This window comes from Phocoena phocoena, chromosome 5 (genome assembly GCF_963924675.1).
Source record: "Phocoena phocoena chromosome 5, mPhoPho1.1, whole genome shotgun sequence".
NCBI classification, from domain to species: domain Eukaryota; kingdom Metazoa; phylum Chordata; class Mammalia; order Artiodactyla; family Phocoenidae; genus Phocoena; species Phocoena phocoena.
In genome coordinates, this window is record NC_089223.1 from 19,270,152 (window position 1) to 19,290,013 (window position 19,862).

General features: G+C 36.5%; 1 protein-coding gene across 1 annotated transcript in view; it reads left to right on the forward strand.

Annotated features, from left to right (window-relative positions):
* BANK1 (B cell scaffold protein with ankyrin repeats 1) overlaps positions 1-19,862 on the forward strand; it is a 301,567-nt gene that overhangs the window by 66,423 nt on the left and 215,282 nt on the right. Inside the window, exon 3 of the mRNA XM_065877749.1 lies at positions 13,687-13,841. Coding sequence (XP_065733821.1) covers positions 13,687-13,841 — 155 coding nt within the window. The remainder of the gene's footprint in view (positions 1-13,686; positions 13,842-19,862) is intronic.

Below are 19,862 nucleotides of genomic sequence, written 5' to 3' on the forward strand. Positions count from 1 at the left end.
ATTCCTCATCATTTACTTTGCAAAATTTAAGATTTTGCTGTTGAATTTACTACTTAGGCTTCTACTATGTTATTCATTGGTTAACTGTATCTACATTTAATTTTTTTAACCTTGTTTGATAAAAAGTAATGTATTGTCTTCACAGCTTTGAAACACATTAGAAGAGGAATAGAAGATTCTATTTGGCTAAGCATTTTATGGGGGAGGAATAGAACTGACTCACAGAATTTTAAAACTATCTGCAAATGATTTTAAATGGTTGACAGAAATTCAGTAATCCAGCTTTGAAAAGGGATTATAATTTTAAGTGTGTATTCAAAGTAAAATACAGTGTATCTGAAAATCTTGATTGCAAGTAGCCATTAGAATATAAAGCATTATTATTGCACCGAATAGTATAAATACATATAAGATTATCCCATTTTAGTTTTTTTCAAAAATACGCATTTGTATTCTTCAAACAAAGACTATAAGTTATGTCAAAAAGTTAGCTAGGGTTATCTCTAGGAAGTAATACTATAGGTGATTTTATTTTTTTCTTTTTCTTTATGTGTTCTAAATTATAATGAATATTTATTACTTATGTATAAATACATAAATTTGATTATGAAAAATGGAATTGCTGCTATCCTGTCACCCACTGAAAATGATGAATAATTTTTTGTTGATGTTCATTTTTGTCTGATTGGAAAAGTAATATTTATGGGTTGTTAAAAGTTTATATTATAAAAAATGAAGGAAAAAATGTTGTAAATGACTTTTATTCCTACCTCTCAGAAATAATCACTGTTAACAATAATAGTAGTTTTTTTATCCCATTATATATACATATATACCAGTATATTTATAGATACATATGACTTACATATATGTATGATACATATATATGTGCATATATCTACACACATGTACATATATATGCTTTTTTATTCAGCTAACATTATAACAAAAATTGTCTCATTCATCTGGAACACTGCTCAAACCATACATTTCATGAATCTCTATTCAAATTAATCTATGCTTTTTCTTAATTGTATGAAAAGATTCACAAAAAGACACTTGTAACTTGCTGAGTTTAGCTGGGTTGAGTGTACATTATCATGCTCTAGGTATTTCAATGGAATATTTTATAAGGCCACAAAAGTAATTTCCCTACCCCTGAATTATAGGTCCCATGAATAATTTAGCACTCAAACTTGGAATGATCAATTCATACACAAATTTTTGCTTGTAGCCTAGACTTTAAAAATACAGCAACCTGAACGGATTCAGAACTTTAGTGTCTTTCATTAAAGGGGTAATCAAAAGTCTGATGGTCAGTTTTTGTTTGCAATTTTATTCAATAGATATTGATTTTATTTCATTCTGGATAATCTGTTGAAAGTGATTATCATCGATACATCTTGAACTTCTTCAGAGGGGACGTAATTAGGGTTTGTTTCATTGAGTGACATTTCAGTTCTTTCCTCTAAGTGCTTTGTGTATGCAGTTGCAGGAGATAACTGTTGATGGCATAGGTAACGCTAATATTGCCTTAGCAACTCTCAGAAAAAGTAAACAATGAAAATGTGTAGGAGAGCAAGTGGCAAGCTTCGTGCTTTCTAATCTTTGGTGATTTTCTCTAGCTTTGTTCTTTGTTCTGTCTTTAGGGTTATACTGATTGAAGTACAGAGGTACTTCTTTAAGACAGTCAGGCAAAGACTGTGGTAGATAGAACAAATTACTGTCCTTCAGATACAAGCCACTCCTGCCCCCGCCAAAAAAAAGAAGCTGGGTATGGATTTATTCAGTCCTTAAGTCAGGCAACAGACATTTACATCTGAGATGTATATGAATACACAACATATTATTATGTGTACTCACGTAAATATTGAGCATCTACTATGTTAAAAGCCCTGTTGTATGCATCAGAGATAGAGGGGGAAAAAAGAACTAATTACTTGACCTCAAAAACTTGCATTCTAGATGGATGGACAAGAAACAAGGAAATAGATAAATATTTACATGATATGCTTTCAGTTAATGACTTATGCTGTGATAATGTTATGGAAAGTTAATCACATCAAGGTACACATTGTTACTGCACACTGCTTCTCAAACTTCAGCATGTCTTCGAATCACTTGGGATCCTTTTAAAAAGCAGATTCTGATTCAGCGGGTCTAGCGTGGTGGCTAGGAGTGTGCATTTCTAATAAGCTGCTGGTCTGAAGACAACTTGAGTTGCAAGATATAGTACCATTTCTGTGTAGCAGGTCTGACTAAGAGGTTGGTAGGAAGAGGTAACTTGAAGAGTGGGTAATAGGTGATGGAATAGAAGGGGAAAAGGTAGGAAAAAGGAGAAAATATAATAAACAGAATGGAAATGGAAATGCAGGTAAAAATGGAACACACAGCCCACCAAAAATAGCATCCCCTTACATATACTCTGCCTTGGAACTATTCCTGCATGTTATGAACTAAAATTAAAAGACTAAAGTACCAAGAGTAAAATATAAATATACATTGATGCTAACATTTGAGAGAACTTTAGCTGGTAGAGTTTGTGCAGTTACAGTGCCAGGATGAATGTGGGTGTTTCAAACAAAGAGGATTTATCTTATTATTGGAAAGCAACATTTGCTTGGCTATATTGAGTATGTTAATTTTTATATATATTTGTTAGGTAAGAAGTTTTATTATGACCATTATTATTTTTCTTTGGACATAGCCTTATTTTGTGCTCCTTATAATGTACCACAGACAACAAAGGTTGTTTAAGAAAGTTGAGGACTAGACTAAACGGTTGGTAAAAATTACATCTTTTTGTACAGTTTATTTGTTTTCTTTACCTCTTGGATAAATACATGTTTAACTTACCTGAGTGGTTCAGAGTGCTGTAGTCTTTGGTATGACATTAAAACTCCAAGAAAGCATGCTAGAATCTGTACTACCTTAAGCATACTTAATAAAATCAGCTACATTGTGATTATAGAATCATGTACTAAATTATAAATTTGAAAAATCAAAGATGTTCAGTGTTGAAATTCCAGGGGTATGTTGCAGTCCTTTCTGAATCATAGTTGGCTATACAAACTGAGAAAGATGGATTTGTGATCTTTTGAAAATAAAAAAACATTGCTTTTATTCAATTTGATATCAGAAATTAGAAAAGAGAAGGAAACTAATATTGAGTGCCTATCCTAGGCGTGACACGTTATACATATTATTAAATGTAATCAAAACAATCCAACAAGGAAGTCATATTTACCCCATTAAATAATTGAGGAGATGGAAGCTTAAAATGCACAGTACTTTTTCTAAGGTTGCATGAGAAGACAGGAAGTTTCTTTTTTAGCAGGAGACATGTATCTTCTAGATTATTGTTTGTCTATCTCTCTCTGTTTCCAATTCATTTATGATGAAAGCTGAAACCTGCTTTGTCTATTAACTATTGATAGGTTTGAAGGGTCATTGGGCATTGAGGAATAACTTCTTTTTTCATCAAATCACTAATGAAAGCAGTTCAAGTGTGATAGCAATAAAAGATTCTACCTTTTTTCAGTCTTCACCTAGTTTTGTTAATTATCAGAAAACCTGTTCTCATGCCAAATGAGGATTTACTCAGTTGAAAAACAAATAAAAACAAAGTGTAAAAAAATCTACACTAAAATTATATATTTTTGGAAAAACAGTATTAAAAGTTTTGATTTTGAAAAGCATGTGCAATGCTTTAAAAATTAAACATATAACAGATTTTGCAACTTAATTCATAAAGGAAAATTTATTTTCTAATGCTTAACTATTTTATTATTTTACTCAGCTTACAATGTAATTTGATTGGTTGCTAAGAAAATTACAAAAAATTATCTTGCCTTAGGATATCTATGATTTTTTTCCCCTAGCATTATATTTACTTTACAAGAGGAGAAACACCTTTATTCTGGGTGATATTTTTGGAGATTGCTTAGATCACCTGAACATGAGGTGATTTGTGATAAGCTGGTTTATTTCACATATTATCTGCAGAGCAGTGCTTCCTAACAATTTTTACATCATGATACATAAAGAAAATAATCTTTTCTGTAATTTCATTTGCATGTTGTAGAGGAGGGGTAAAGACACATGTGCTCAGTCTGTAAACTTGATCAATTCATTCCTCTATTTGAGAAATGTATATAGTTCAATCTGTAAAACAAATATATTTTCATTATAGAAAACCAGAATAAATATTATGTATATTATATATTAACAATAACTGATATTATTAGTAACACATATAGATATAATAAAATTACTCATAACTCCACCAGCCAGAAATAACCACTCTTGCTATTTTGGGTTTATATAGCTAGTCTGTTCTTATGCATTCAGTAATGTGTCTTGAATTTCTACCACATAGTTCTGTATATGTATACTTTTTAAAAGACTGTTTTTTAGAGCAGTTTTAGGTTAACAGCAAAACTGAGAGGGAGATAACAGAGATTTCCCGTACACTCCCTCCCTCCCGCCCCCAACGGTATGTGTAGCCACCCCAACTATCAACATCACTCATCACAATGGTACATTTTTTTTTTTTTACCGTTTAAAAAAAAAAGTAGGATGAACCTACTTTGACACATCATAATGCCACAAAGTTCATAGTTTACCTTAGGGTACACTCTTGCTATTGTATAATCTATGGGTTTGGACAAATGTATAATGACATGTACCCATCATTAATGGTATCATACAGAGTATTTTCACTGCCCCCCAAATTATCTGTGCTCTGCCTTTCCATCCATCCCCCTTCCACCCCAGACCCCAGCTACACCAGATCTTTGCACTGTCTCTACAGTTTTGCCTTTTCCAGAATGTCATATAGTTGGAATCATACAATGTGTAGCCTTTTCAGATTGGCTTCTTTCACTTAGTAATATGCATTTAAGTTTTTTCCATGTCTTTTCATTGTTTAATATCTTATTGCATTTTAGTGCTGAATAATATTTCATTGTATAGATGTACCACAGTTTGTTCATTCACCTGCTGAAGGACATCTTGATTGCTCCCAAGTTTTTATGAATTATGAGTAAAGCTGCTCTAAATATCTATGTGTAGACTCTTGTGTGGACATAAGTTTTCAGCTCATTTGGATAAATACCAAGGAGTGCATTTGTTGGATTGAATGTTAAGAGTATGTTTAGTTTTGTCAGAAACCACTAAACTGTCTTCCAGAATAGCTGTACCATTTGTGTTTCCACCAGTAATTGATGAGAGTTCTTGTTGCTCCACATCCTTGGTAACATTCGGTATTGTCAGTGTTCCAGATTTTGGCCATTCTGATAGTTGTGTAGTGCTATTTCATTGTTGTTTTAATTTGCATTTCCCTGATAACATACAATGTGGAGCGTCTTTTCATATACCTGTTTGCTACCTGTATATCTTCTTTGGTGAGGTATTTGTTAAGAACTTTGGCTGACTTTTAAATTGATTTGGTCATTTTCTTATTGTTGAGTTTGAGTTCTTTATAAATGTTAGAAAACAGTCCTTTACTAAAAGTGTCTTTTGCATATATTTTCTCCCAATCTATGGCTTATCTTCTAATTCTCTAGATATTGTCTTTTGCATACGTAAGTTTTTGATTTTAATGAAGTCCAGCTTATCAATTATTTCTTTCATGGATCATTACTTTGGTGTTGTGTCTAATAATGTATCATCATACCCAAGGTCATCTATGTTTTTCCCTTACATTATCTTCTAGGAGTTTTATAGTTTCATATTATACATTTAGGACTATGATCCATTTTCAGTTAATTTTTGTGATGGTTGTAAGGTTTTGTGGTGGTTGTAAGGTATCTAGATGCATTTTTTGCATGTGAATGTTTAGTTGTTCCATCACCATTTGTTGAAGAGACTGTTTTTGCCCCATTGTATTGTTTTTGCTCCTTGGTCAAAGATTAATTAACTATGTTTATGTGATTCTATTTCTTGGCTCTTATTCTCTTCCATTGACCTATTTGATTATTCTTTTGCCAAGACCTCACTATCGTGATTACTGCAGCTTTATAGTAGGTATTAAAGTAGGGTAGTGTCAGTCCTCCAACTTAGTTCTTCACCTTTAATATTAAGCTGCCTACTGTGGGTCTCTTGCCTCTCAATATAAACTATAGAATCAGTTTGTCCATATCTGTAAAGTAACTTGCTGAGATTTTGATTGTGATTGCATTGAATCTATAGCTCAAGTTGGGAAGAACAGACTTCCTGACACTATTGAGTTTTTCTATCCATGAACATAGAATATCTTTCCATTTATTTAGTTCTTATTTGATTTTGTTTACCAGAGTTTTGTGGTTTTCATCATATAGATATTGTACATACTTTGTTAGATTTATACCTAAGTATTTCATTTTGAGGGGGTACTATTGTAAATGGAATTCCATTTTTAATTCCCAATTCCATGTATTTATTGTTAGTATATAGGAAAGCAGTTGCCTTTTGTATATTCACCTTATATCCTGCAATTTAGCTATAGTCACTTCCAGGAATTTCTTTGTTGATGCCTTTGGATTTACTAGACAGTCACATCATCCCAACAAAGTCAGGTTTATTTCTTCCTCCACTATGTGTAACTTTTCTTTTTCTTGCCTTAATTGCATTAATAAGGACTTCCAGTATGATAATGAAAAGGGATGGTAAGAGTTACATCCTCGCCTTGAACATGATCCTAGTGGGAAAGCTTTAAGTTTTTCACATTAAGAATGATGTTAGCTGAAGGGTTTTGGTAGATAGTGTTTATCAAGCTGAGAAAATTCCCCTTTATTCCTCGTTTACTAAGAGTTTTTATTATGACTTTGTGTTGGATTTTGTCAAATGCTTTTTCTGCATCTATTGATATGATGATATTATTGTTTTTATTCTTTTTTGGCTTTGATTTGCTAATATTTTGTGAGGATTTTTGCATCTATTTTTATGAGTGATACTGTTCTGTAGTTTTCTTGTAATGTCTTTGTCTGGATTTGGTATAAGGGTAACGCTGGCCTCATAGAATGAGTTAGGAAGTATTCCCTCTGCTTCTATCCTCTGAAAGAGATTATAGAGAATTGGTATAATTTCTTCCTTAAATGTTTGGTATAATTCACCAGTGAACCCATCTGAGTCTGGTGCTTTCTATTTTGGAAGGTTATTAATTCTTGATTCAATCTTTAATAGAAATAGGCTTTAGGCCTATTCATATTGTCTATTTCTTCCTGTGTGAGTTTTGGCAGATTGTGTCTTTCAAGGAATTGGTCCCTTTTATTTAGGTTATCAAATTTGTGGCATTGGCTTGTTCATAGTATTCCTTTATTATCCATTTAACATCCATGGGATCTAGATCTCTAGAGTGATGTCCCCCTCTTTCATTTCTCATGTTATTAATTTGTGTCTTCTGCTTGTTCACATGCTCGCTTGCTCTCTGTCTCTCTCCCTTTCTCTCTCTTCCCCTTCTGTTAGCTTGGCTAGAGGCTTATGAATTTTACTGATCATTTTGGAGAACCAACTTTTGGTTTCATTGTTTTTTTTCTTTTTTCTCCAATTTTCAATTTCATTGATTTCTGTTCTAATTCTTATTTCTTTTCTTCTGCTTACTTTGAATTTAATTGGCTCTTCATTTTTAGTTACCTAAGGTGGAAACTTAAATTTGGTTTTAGATCTTGCTTCTTTTCTAATACATGCACTCAATGCTAACAGTTTCCCTCTAAGCACTGCTTTTGCTGCATCTCACACATTTTGCTGTTATATTTTTATTTTCATTCAGTTCAAAATATTTTTTTAATTTCTTTTGAGATTTCTACTTTGACCCATGTATTATTTAGAAGTATGTTGTTTAATCTCCATATATTTGGGGATTTCTCAGTTATCTTTCTGTTATTGATTTCTAGTTTTATTTTATTGTGGTCTGAGAGCAGACATTGTTCAATTTCTATTCTTTTAAACTTGTTAAGGTGTGTTTTATGGCTCAGAATGAGTTCTATCTTAGTGAATGTTCCATGTGAGCTTGCAAAAAAATGTATATCCTGTTTTTGTTGGATGAAGCAGTCTATAAATGTCAATTATATGCAGTTTATTAATGGTGTTGTTGAGTTCAATTACGTCCTTATTGATTTTCTGCCTGCTCTTTCTGTCCATTTCTGAAACAGAGGTGTTGAGGTTTCTAACTGTAATAGTGGATTCATCTATTTATTTTTGAAGTTCTGTTAGTTTTTGCATCGCATAGTTTCACACTCTGTGGCTAGGTGTACGCACATTAAGAATTGTCATGTCTTCTTGGAGAATTCACCCCTTTATCATTATGTAATGTCCTTCTTTGTCCCTGATAACTTTTCTTACTTTAAAGTCTGCTCTGTCTGAAATTAATATAGCTACTGTTGCTTTCCTTTGTTTAGTATTAGCATGGTGTATTTTTCCATCCATTTACTTTTAATCATTATATATTTCTATATTTAAAGTGGGTTTCTTGTAAACAACATATAGGTGGGTCTTGTTATTTGATCCACTGTGATAATCTCTGTTTTTTAATTGGTGCATTTAGACCTTGACATTCAAAATGATTACTGATATAGTTGGATGAATATCTACCATATTCATTAGTAAGTTTTCTGTTTTGCTCCCCTTGTTCTTTATTCCTATTTTTGTCTTCTACTCTTTTTCTGCCATTTGTGATTTTAATTGAGCATTTTATATGATTCCATTTTTCTACTTTTTTAGCATATCGGTTATACTTAAAAAATAATTTTTTTTAGGGTTTATCCTAGAGTTTGCAATACGCATTTACAGCTAACGCAAGTCTACTTTCAAGTAACACTGTATCACTTCATAGGTAGTATTACTACCTTATAATAATAAAATGATTCTAATTCTTCCTTTCTATACTTTATATCATTGCTTTCATTTATTTTATTTATATATAAACATACACAAGCATATATATGTAAATATTTATATAAGATATGTACATAAGCATACATTATTGGATATATTGTTGCTGTTATTATCTTGAACAAACTGTTATCTTCTAGATCAATCACAAATAAGAAAAATATTTATTTCACCTTCAGTTATTCCTTCTTCAGTGCTCTCCCTTCATTATGCAGATCTGAATTTCTGATCTATATTATTTTTCTTCTCACTAAAGAACTTCTTTTTTCTTTCAGGCAGGTCCACTGATAATAAATTATCTCAATATTTGTTTGTCTGAGAAAAGCTCTATTTTTCCTTCAGCTTTAAAAGATAATTTCACAGGGTGCAGAATTCTGGGTGGGTGGTTTATTTCTCTTATACTTTTAAGTATTTCACTCCACTCTCTTGCTTGCATGGTTTCTGAGGATAAGTCAGATATAATTCTTATCTTTGTTCCTCTATAGGTAAGGATTTTTTTCCTCTAGCTTTTTCTCAAATTTTGTTTTTTTTTTGATTTTCTGCAGTTTGAAGATGATATCCCTAGGTATATCCCATTTTTGGGGGGGATTTTCCTAGTTGGTGTTCTCTGAACTTCCTGGATCTGTGATTTAGTGTCTGACATTAATTTGGGGAAATTCTCAGTCATTATTTTTTGAAATACTTCTTCTGTTCCTTTCTCTCTTTCTTCTACTTCTGGTATTCCCATTATGCATATGTTATGCTTTTCACAGTTGTCCCACAGTCCTTGGATGTTCTATCAATTTTTTTTTAGTCTTTGTTCTCTTTGCTCTTCAGTTTTCAAGGATTCTATTGATATATCCTCTAGCTCAGAGATTCTTTCCTCAGTTATGTCCAGTCTTTACTAATAAATCCATCAAAGACATTCTCTATTTCTGTTACAGTGTTTTTAATCTCTAGCACTTTCTTATGGCTCTTCTTAGGATTTCCATCTCTGTGCTTACATTGCCTATCTGTTCTTGCATTCTGTCTAATTTTTAATTTATTTTTATTATTATTATTATTTGCGGTACGCAGGCCTCTCACTGTTGTGGCCTCTCCCGTTGTGGAGCACAGGCTCCAGACGCACAGGCTCAGCAGCCATGGCTCACAGGCCCAGCTGCTCCGCGGCATATGGGATCTTCCCAGACCGGGGCACGAACCCGTGTCCCCTGCATCGGCAGACAGACTCCCAACCACTGCACCACCAGGGAAGCCCTAATTTTTTTTTTTAAACATCTTTATTGGAGTATAATTGCTTTACAATGGTGTGTTAGTTTCTGCTGTGTAACAAAGTGAATCAGCTATACATAAACATATATCCCCATATCTCCTCCCTCTTGCATCTCCCTCCCACCCTCCCTATCCCATCCCTCTAGGTGGACACAAAGCACCGACCTGATCTCCCTGTGCTATGCGGCTGCTTCCCACTAGCTATCTATTTTACATTTGGTAGTGTATATATGTCCATGCCACATTATAGCCCTTAGCATTCTAATCAGAGTTGGTTTAAATTCCCAGTCCGATAATTCCAACATCCCTGCCATGTCTGATTCTAGTGCTTTCTCTGGTCTCTTCAATTTGTATTTTCTACCTTTTGGTATGCCTTGTAATTTTTCTTGATAACTAGACAATAATATACTCTATAAAAAGAACTGCTGTAAATAAGCCTTTAGTAATGTGGTGTGGCGGAGAGGAGGCTTTCTAGAGTTCTGTGATTGGGTTTCAGTCCTTTAGTGAGCCTATGCCTCTGGACTGTGGACCTCACAAGAGTTCCTCAGTTTTTTTTCTCCCCTTTAGGTGAGAGAGGATTATTCCAGTGGGCTGCAGTTGGGTATTTCTCTTCCTCTGGTCGATTAGAATGTGGTAATACCCCAGTAGATTTGGCTCTGATGAACTAGTTTCCAACCAGGGCAGGCCTTGTTAAGAACAGAGTGTCCTGGAGTATTTAAAGATGTTTCCGGATCCATTGAAGCAGGAGGGCATGTTCCCCAGTATTTGCTGTGGGAATCTTATCAAGCTTCTAGAGGTAAATTTCAAAATACTGTGTTCCCCCCACCTTTTGGCTGAATTCCCCTGGAGTTTTTAACTCTCAGACTTGTCCTCATTGAGTGTCCAGCAATTCGTCAATTACGGTTCAGGTTTCTCTACCCTGGTTCTGGCTGCTGGGGCCGTTTCCACTCCTGAGTTTCTGCTCTGGTAAAGCTGAGACTCTCTATCCACCTGCCTGTCTCTCCAGCCACGCCTCTCTTAAGAATCCAAGAAAAGTTATTGATGTTTTAGTCTGTTCAACTTTTTGTTTGTTAGGTTGGAGGGGCAACTTCCAAAGCTCCTTAAATATGGAACCTGCAGGAAGTCCTATACTTCTTATTTTACTAAAATGGGAACCTACAAAATTGACAGTTTTGTAACTTGATTTTTTTTCACTTATATCATAAACTTGTTCCTTGTTGTTAAATATTGTTTGATGGAATTTTAATTAGTGACAGTGTCTTTTATCACATTACACATTTTTCATCTGGTCCCTTATTGCTTCAACTGCTCCCAGTTTTCTGCATTATAAACAGTGCTTCTGTGAACATTCATAGAGGTAAATCTTTGGTACATCCGTAATTATGTTCTCAGGGTAAAGAAAATAGCTCTTCTTAACCTAATACCACAGATGAATTAGCAGAAAACATCCTAGATACTCCTGCAGTGGAACAACTTACCTTTTAAGATATATAAAATGAAATCAGTTTCCTTGTTCTTTCTTCAGTTCACAAAGTGATTGAGCCAGTTCTATACAACCTTTCACTAAGGTGTGTGTGTGTGTGTGTGTGTGTGTGTGTGTGTGTGTGTGTGTATGAGAGAAAGAGAGAGAGAGAATGAGACTGCTTATGGAAGTGTTTAAAATTGTTAGAGAAATAAAGGCTGTTTTTCATTTCATTTCAAGCAAGACTAGTACTGGGAGAATCTGGAAATCCCAGGTGCTTTTGTACTTTTATTCTGTAACTTTCGTAAGACAGAAAAAAAAAACCCAAAACAAAACTCTCTCCTTCTTAGATGTGGCATGGAGACAGCTCCTCTCCAGAGGACATCACTTTTGTTACTCTGCTTTTCTGTTAGAATTACCTGTATGAAACTGCTGACTTCACTTTCTGGATGCAATGAAACCAGAATTCTAGCCAACTTCATCTATATTGCCTTTGACTCTTCTTCCTTTTTATCCTGTCAATTCCCTTTTGCCAAAGACCAGTAGGACACACCTGTCCTTGAACTATTTTTTTTTTTGCTAGTTGGCAATGAAGAGAAGGCCACCATGGAGAACGATGGGACACCTCAGGAAGACTGTATTAAGAAAAGACTCACTGTAGGATTTAGGGTTGCATTAAATGATTTGAGGAAGGGTTCCTGGAAGCAGGGCTTTGCTATAGTTTGCTTGCTGTCAAAAAGCACACGTAATTTTATGGTTTCGTGTATTAACAGCTTATTGAGAAGCAGGGTAACCAGCTATACCAGTATACTTGAAACTGAGGGGGTTTCTGGGACACAGCGTTTTCAGTGCCCAAACCAAAAATATCCCAAGCAAACTGGGAGGAACTCGTTACCCTACTTGGAAGGTGAGAGAAGTGAAAAGAGGCTGAGACTGGAATTGGTAAAGAAGCAACATCGCTCACAGGAGCCAGGATTCAGGATGTTTGGTTATTTTGTGGTTTGGACAGTGTTCATGTTTTTGCCCGGATTCAGACATGATTACAAAGTGGTCTGATCTCTGACTTAATCCATCATGGTGACAGGTGGCCTTGTCCAATGGGGATGTTCTGCAAAATTGTTGATGTTCCGTAGGAGAACAGGAGGCCACCTCCTAGCAACGCCAAGGCCTTCACACAGTATCAGGCCAGTATCTAGCTGTCAGGAGCTGTTTTCCTTTTCTCCAATTCCCTTCTTTGAGGATTTGAGAGATACATTTGAGGTTGGCCTAAGATGACAGTTGTGAGAGTCTCTAGTGGTGAGCGCCTTGGTTCCAGTCATATTGGCTCTGTGTCCTAATAAAATGCTCTGGGCTTTGAAACATTGAGTAATAAAAGTATTATCCATCTCTCTTAACACAGCTCTTCTTCAATAGAGAAAAGTGTCTTAATGATTGAGACGATGCTAAGTTAATAAATGTTAAATGTTTTAAAAATCAAATACTCTTTTCCCTTCTTTGAGATTCAAAATTCACATTAGCATATTTTAGTGTTCTTAGTAATACTGCCATAAAGAAACCCAACTTATTTAATTCAGGACACTTTTTTCACAGAACACATTAACATTTTGATGAACGCTAATATTTCACTATTAAACTAGTGTTTCATAGAAATACTAGTTTATTTAGTGATTGTCTCCTAGTTATGCTTTTTGTTTTTAAAATTAGAAATATATGTGAAGGGTAAATAATTGTTCTGATTTAAAATGAATAAATTTCCTTAATTATAGGCATTGAAAAGAAATAGCTTCATGTTTTTCAGATTTATTGTTTTAATATTAAGAGACAATATTAAATGGTGGTTGGATTTTTGGGGGGAAAATATTAACTAGTATTTGATTTAGTTTAGTAGCTTATGGTTATAATACTAGTTAAATTATGAAGCATTATTTTAATTATTAACATTGGTTCATTTACTTTAGCTGTCTTAAACTCAGTTTGGTTGTCCCACATATTAATTGTTTAGCAATTATAAATAAATCGTTTAGCAATTAGTTTTTATAGCAATGGAGGAAATAATATGGCCTTAGCTATATTGTAATCTACATTCATGAACTTTCCTCTAGGTTCTGAGGACTACCTTGAGGTCATTATTCCAACAGACCTAAGAGTGGAACATTCTGGGCAAATAAGTGAGAGAAAGGAAATTGAAGAATTATCAGAAGCTTCAAGAAGCACCATATCACAGGCAGTGGTGCTTCCCGCTGAGATTCCATGTGAGGTCAGTAAAGACACCTTGTTATTTAAGTGACTGCATTATTTTAATGGATACTGCATTTCACTAGAATGTAACTAACACTAGAAGCTACAACATAGAGGCATTTTTGTCTACTCTGTTCACGGCAGTGTCCTCAGAACCCAGAACAATATCTGGTAATAGGCATTTGATACATATTTGTTGAATAATAAAGTATTTAAACATATATGAAAGCATCATTTTATTAAATGTTACTTGATGTGTTACAAACAGATTTACAATTGCTATATATATCAAGCTATTTAAAAGAAAGTTGGATTCATATTAACCAGATCAAGGATTTTATTTTCATAAAAGGAAATACATTCTTGAATAGAATTTGAAAATACTTATTTTTTATGGCCACTGATTTTTAAATTATAAAACATGTATCAAAGGCCTACATTATGAAGTGGAACTATCATAGAGCTAGAAGAGCTGGTCCTTTGGGGAATAAAAGTATAATGTTAGAGGGAGTGGATTTCTCAGGAGGTGACTGTATGAACACATGTTGCCAACATTTCTTCCTTCTAAGTTTTCATTGGACTGAGCCACTAAAATAAGCCTACTGCTAGAGCTTGACCAAAACTGGGGCTTCCTGATCTCCAGACAATAAAAAGATGCTGGTCCTCGGTGTCTATGGTGTGCTTGACCAGGAAGAGCAAAAGATACAGGACGACCTTGAGAGCTGCATGAGAGGGTCCTTCAGGGGGATGCCAGTAGGTTAATGTAACAGGAGCTGCACTTGTCTGCTTACTGGGAGGCATATTTTGGAAGAGAATCCCCTGATCCTGATGATACCAGCAGCCCTGGGAGAAGCAGAACATTCTGTGCAGTTTGGGAAAGCTTAATTCCCTCACCTCCAGACCCCATCCCCAAACAGGAGAATTGCCATTTTATTATGTTATCAGTTCCCGAGGAACAAAAACTTCTTTGACACTCCCTTAAAGACCCCAGGAAATGAAACTGTACAGGTTTGAGGCAACTGAGATAGCGGATCAGGCAAAGAACAATTACAACCTACTTGAGGAAGGGAGATCAGGCCAAACAAGCAGAACCAGTGGCTCCTATTGAGTCAGAAATAATGGAAGAGACAGAAATAAATAGAAGAGACTATAAAATGGAAATTAGAACTGTTCTCAAGTAGGGAAAGTCAAAGCAAAAAAAGAAAAAAAAAAAACCCTCTGGAACTAAAAATTGCTCACGAGGAATTATGCAATGAGTCTAAATAGCTGCTTTCAAAAATATCTGCAAGAGTAAAATTTGAACAGTATAAAACCTTTCCATTATTAAATTGCAGAGAAATCAAAATCCAAAACTTAAACCCCACTGCCCTCCAAGCAGAGATAGCTCACTCAGATGGCTGAGTAGGATGAGGGTTCTTTCAGTAACAGAACTGTGGGCTTTTACTGACATGTATACAATTCTTTCAGACCCTCTGCAGTTAAATTATTTCAATTCCAAATCTCTCTTGGGTACCCCACTTTTTTTTTTTTTTTTTTTTTTGGTGGTACGCGGGCCTCTCACTGTTGTGGCCTCTCCCGTTGCGGAGCACAGGCTCTGGGCACGCAGGCTCAGCGGCCATGGCTCACGGGCCCAGCCGCTCCGCGGCACGTGGGATCCTCCCGGGCCGGGGCACGAACCCACATCCCCTGCATTGGCAGGCGGACTCTCAACCAATGCGCCACCAGGGAAGCCCGGTACCCCACTTTTTAAACAGTCCTAAGAGTTGAAAGGTCATATAAGATTATTTTAGCATCAGACCTACACATTAAAAAATTGAAATAAACAAATCCCTGGACCAAAAATAGTCATCCCAGTCAAAACCTTGTGTTCTCAGAACCTAGATCTTAGTATAGTCTGAATCCAAGTCCCAATTTCCAAGCACCACAGGAAAGATTATTTGTATCCAAATGAGTGAAAATCATGTTTCAGATTTGCCAGGATAACGTTCAGTCTATGCCAATTGTCTGAAAGCACAACCTTTGAACATTTCTGAGAAGTCTTTGAATTAGTGGGTAAGTAGAGTCCACTTAAGGATACGACCTCCTTTCTCCGGAAGTGATATTTTGAGACTTTGCGGCCATTGTATAAAAATCTAGAAATTTACAAGACTATCCTTGCCAGTCACCAGGTCATATTTGAGATGTGCTTCTTTCCCACCCAGTATCTTCAAAATCTATGGATTTCCCCTTGTGGTTTTATGTTTCCAGCATGCTGGTGCTGAGTTGACTGGTTCAATCTAATGGCATCATCTTCATTCTCTCTGATGACCAGAGAATTAGTTTTAGTCTCACCTGTTGCCTCTTGCTGCAGAACTGCTTGGGTCTGTGGACCTGCTCCTGGGGAAGTGCTCTCCCTGTTCCCTCCTCTGCTCTGGAGAAGCAGCATAAGTAGATAGTTTAACTGAGGCAGCAGGTAAGGCTGCTGTTGCTTTTGACCCCAGGAGCCTGGCAGTATTGATCCCTCCGCTGAGTCATCTTTCCCAGCATTGTTCCTTTCCATGGATTTCAGACTTCCTGGACCTTGAAATTTTGTGCCCCTTCAAAAATAGCAGAAAAAAGTTTTTTTTCTTCAACAGTTTTTTTTCATGCACTAGTGAAGATGTGCCTGCAGTGTTCTATTTATGTAAGTTATTCCCTATCTTTTTAAGAAATACCTAAATGAGTTTTAACAGTTTAATTCTGCTGCTTCATTTTGCCTCTTTTCTAGGATTAGCAATATTTGTTCTACTTTAGTATGTGTTAAGCTTTTTTTTTTTTGGTTGGTGTGGGCCAGGATATTTGCTTTTCTAGCATATTCTTCCTGATTTTGCCTTGTATAGGGTAATTGATCATGAGAGATATGAAATCAGTGAATTCTAAGCCTGCTAATAATAAGCACATCCATTGTTCAAATGAATCTTATCCAGTTTTTGTCCTTGATGAATAATCCACCTGGGAGGCGTTCTTCCATTGGAATAACATCTAAACCAGAACTGGACCTGGTCTATTATCTGCTAGCTTCTTTTCCCCTTGCTGTGTATTTACTCCAAAGTCCTAATTTTATTAATTTCTCAGGCAGATTCCCTCAGAGCAGTGGTTCTTATCTGGGACTGATTTGGCTGTCTCTCCCAAAGGGATATTTGGCAAAGTCTGCAGTCAGATTTGTTGTCATAACTGGGGGGTTGCTACTGGCATCTGGCGGGTAGAAGCCAGGGATGCTGCTAAACATCCTACAGTGCACAGGGCAGTCCCCACAGCAATGACTTCTCTGGTTCAAACATGTCAGTACTGCCAAGGATAAATCCTGCCCCAGAGGATAGGAAATACGTCCATGCCTCTTAATAATAGGTCACTTTCAAATCACCTAGTAATGGCATCAAGGAGGCAGTACTCTTCTTCAGAGACTTGTCTGCAGTCCTGCCAGTTGTTCTATGATCACTTGTTAGAGCTGCATCATCTCTAAAAAGTGATTCAGTCACTGGATTTCTTTTTAATGGATTTGACCTGAATCTTTAAGAGAGAGCCTATGAATGTTTTCCTCAATGGCCCTCTCGGAAGTACTGCAGTTTGCTCCCAGATGCCTCTTGCCTCTCCTGTGATTTCTCTGAGCCCCAGTCACGGGTCAGTAATGGCCTCTCTATTGCTTCTTCAGTAGCACCGTCCTAAAGAGCAGTCAAGAGTGAGCTTATTTTTTCTATCTTGTTTTACCTGTGTAGGCAGGACTTCAATGTCATTCTCCCTTCCTTTTGATAGAATCTGCTGCAATCACAGCTTTTCTCCACCCCAAACCTCTTTACTTCCTTTGGTATAATTAACTGATATTTCTTTATATTTATGTTATTCTCCCACTGCTACTGTTCCGATAAGACTGAAATATGCTTTTAAAAGTAGTCTGGTCTCTTGTTGATCTCTTGAGCAAATTTAGTTCTTCAAGTTATAGAATAACCAGAAAAGGCCTTTTAAGGAGCCTTATCAACGTTTGGATCTATATTAATTTCATTGAATCATTTTTCTATCTGAATTCTAGAACGTGGCGTATTCCCTAATAAAGACCTTCATTTTATTTGACCTTCACTGGTGTTTAGCTTTGTGGCTGCAACCATAATATGAGACTCCAAACCTAAATCTGTATAGACCACAGATCATGTAACCAGTGACTCTAGTGAAACTCTGAGAATATATAAAGGGGTGTGACTTGTAGAAGGGCCCACAGGAAAACTACAAAAACTTCAGAGATTAGCTCCTACCTGTTCACTCCTTGGCACTGAATCCAGTTTAAAACAATACACAGAAGCTAACAGCACTGCCCACTTATTTCTGACACCAAGTTACACACTAGTCCTTGGTAGCCCACCTTAACTTAAAGTCAAGTCCTGTGATTTAATTGAAAAACACAGTTAAAGCAGCAAAATATTATTATGTGTATCAATGCCTAAAATGTCTATGTTGTGAAGTATTACCCCTTTTGAGGTAAGGTTTTACCATGACAAAAGATGTTTTTTCCCTGTAACTAAGTGGTTCTCAAATTAAGCAGCATAAAGAGATTACTAGGGGAGGTTTTAAAAAGTAATAATGTCTGGGCTTCCCTGGTGGTGTAGTGGTTGAGAGTCCGCCTGCCAATGCAGGGGACCCGGGTTTGTGCCCCAGTCTGGGAAGATCCCACATGCCGCAGAGCGGCTGGGCCCGTGAGCCATGGCCGCTGAGCCTGGGCGTCCAGAGCCTATGTTCCGCAACGGGAGAGGCCACAACAGTGAGAGGCCCGCGTACCACAAAAAAGAAAAAAAAAAGTAATAATGTCTGAATCCTACCCCCAGAGATTCAGATGTAAATGGTCTGAGTTATGGCCTGGAGATCGGGAGTTTTAAAAGCTTCCCAGGTGATTCTGAAGGTGAGAATTAACAGCCAAATTTGGAACCATTGCCATAACCTAATCCTTGCTCTGCTGTCACGGGTCAGATCAGGGTCAGCTGCAGGGACTTGCACAGTGCTGGCTTAATGAGGCCCATGCACCTGTGCTTGTAGAGCTAGTGCCTATTAATTATGAATATGAAAAGAGCCATTTGTCTGTGTGCAAGTCATAGTAGTAAGCTGATATGATCCACTAAGATCAAAATCCTTTGTTACCGGTACTTAATGATTCATTAAAGCCTAAAGACACCCATCCTGACAGTCTAGAAACTCCACTACCTGGGTTATATTGTAGACAAAGTTCCAGCCCTTTTGGTGAAGTCTCAAGGGTTGTGACCATTGCATCGAATCTGTAGAGTCTGGAAGTGATCATTATTGTAACTCTCTTTCTGAATGGTCAGAGCTAAATAAGGGATAAACAGAGAAGTCAGAAAGATTGAGAGCAAAATAACAGCTTCATAACTGATAACACGAAATTTATGACCATTTGAGTGTCCTCATATTTCCTCCATTGAATTAAATGTGCCCAAATAATTATATCTTTAATTAAGATGCCCATAATAATTAAGGACAGGGCTGGACGAGTGCAGGCCTTCCCTCCTCCGAAGCCCCCCTTCGTGCATGGAGATGCAGGAAGCAGATGAAGCTGTGAGTCCTGAGGGGGATAAGGAGTAGAGCTTGCTCGATATAAAAAAATGTCTTTTTTTTTTGCGGTACGTGGGCCTCTCACCGCTGTGGCCTCTCCCGTTGCGGAGCACAGGCTCCGGACGCGCAGGCTCAGCGGCCATGGCCCACGGGCCCAGCCGCTCTGCAGTATGTGGGATCTTCCCGGACCGGGGCACGAACCCGCATCCCCTGCATCGGCAGGAGGACTCTCAACCACTGTACCACCAGGGAAGCCCCCAAAATGTTATATTTTTATAGAGGTATTCTATCTGAATTGAAAAATATATACAGATTATCTTATGTACCTAATTCTTACAAGATGCCGCAACGATATGAAAAAATAAAAATAGCTTCGGGATGTTTAAAATCTATCTGGGAAGCCTAGACACAGGCATGAAAAGCGTATTAAGACCAGAGGGCATGGCTTAGAAAGGGTCAAATGAGGAGT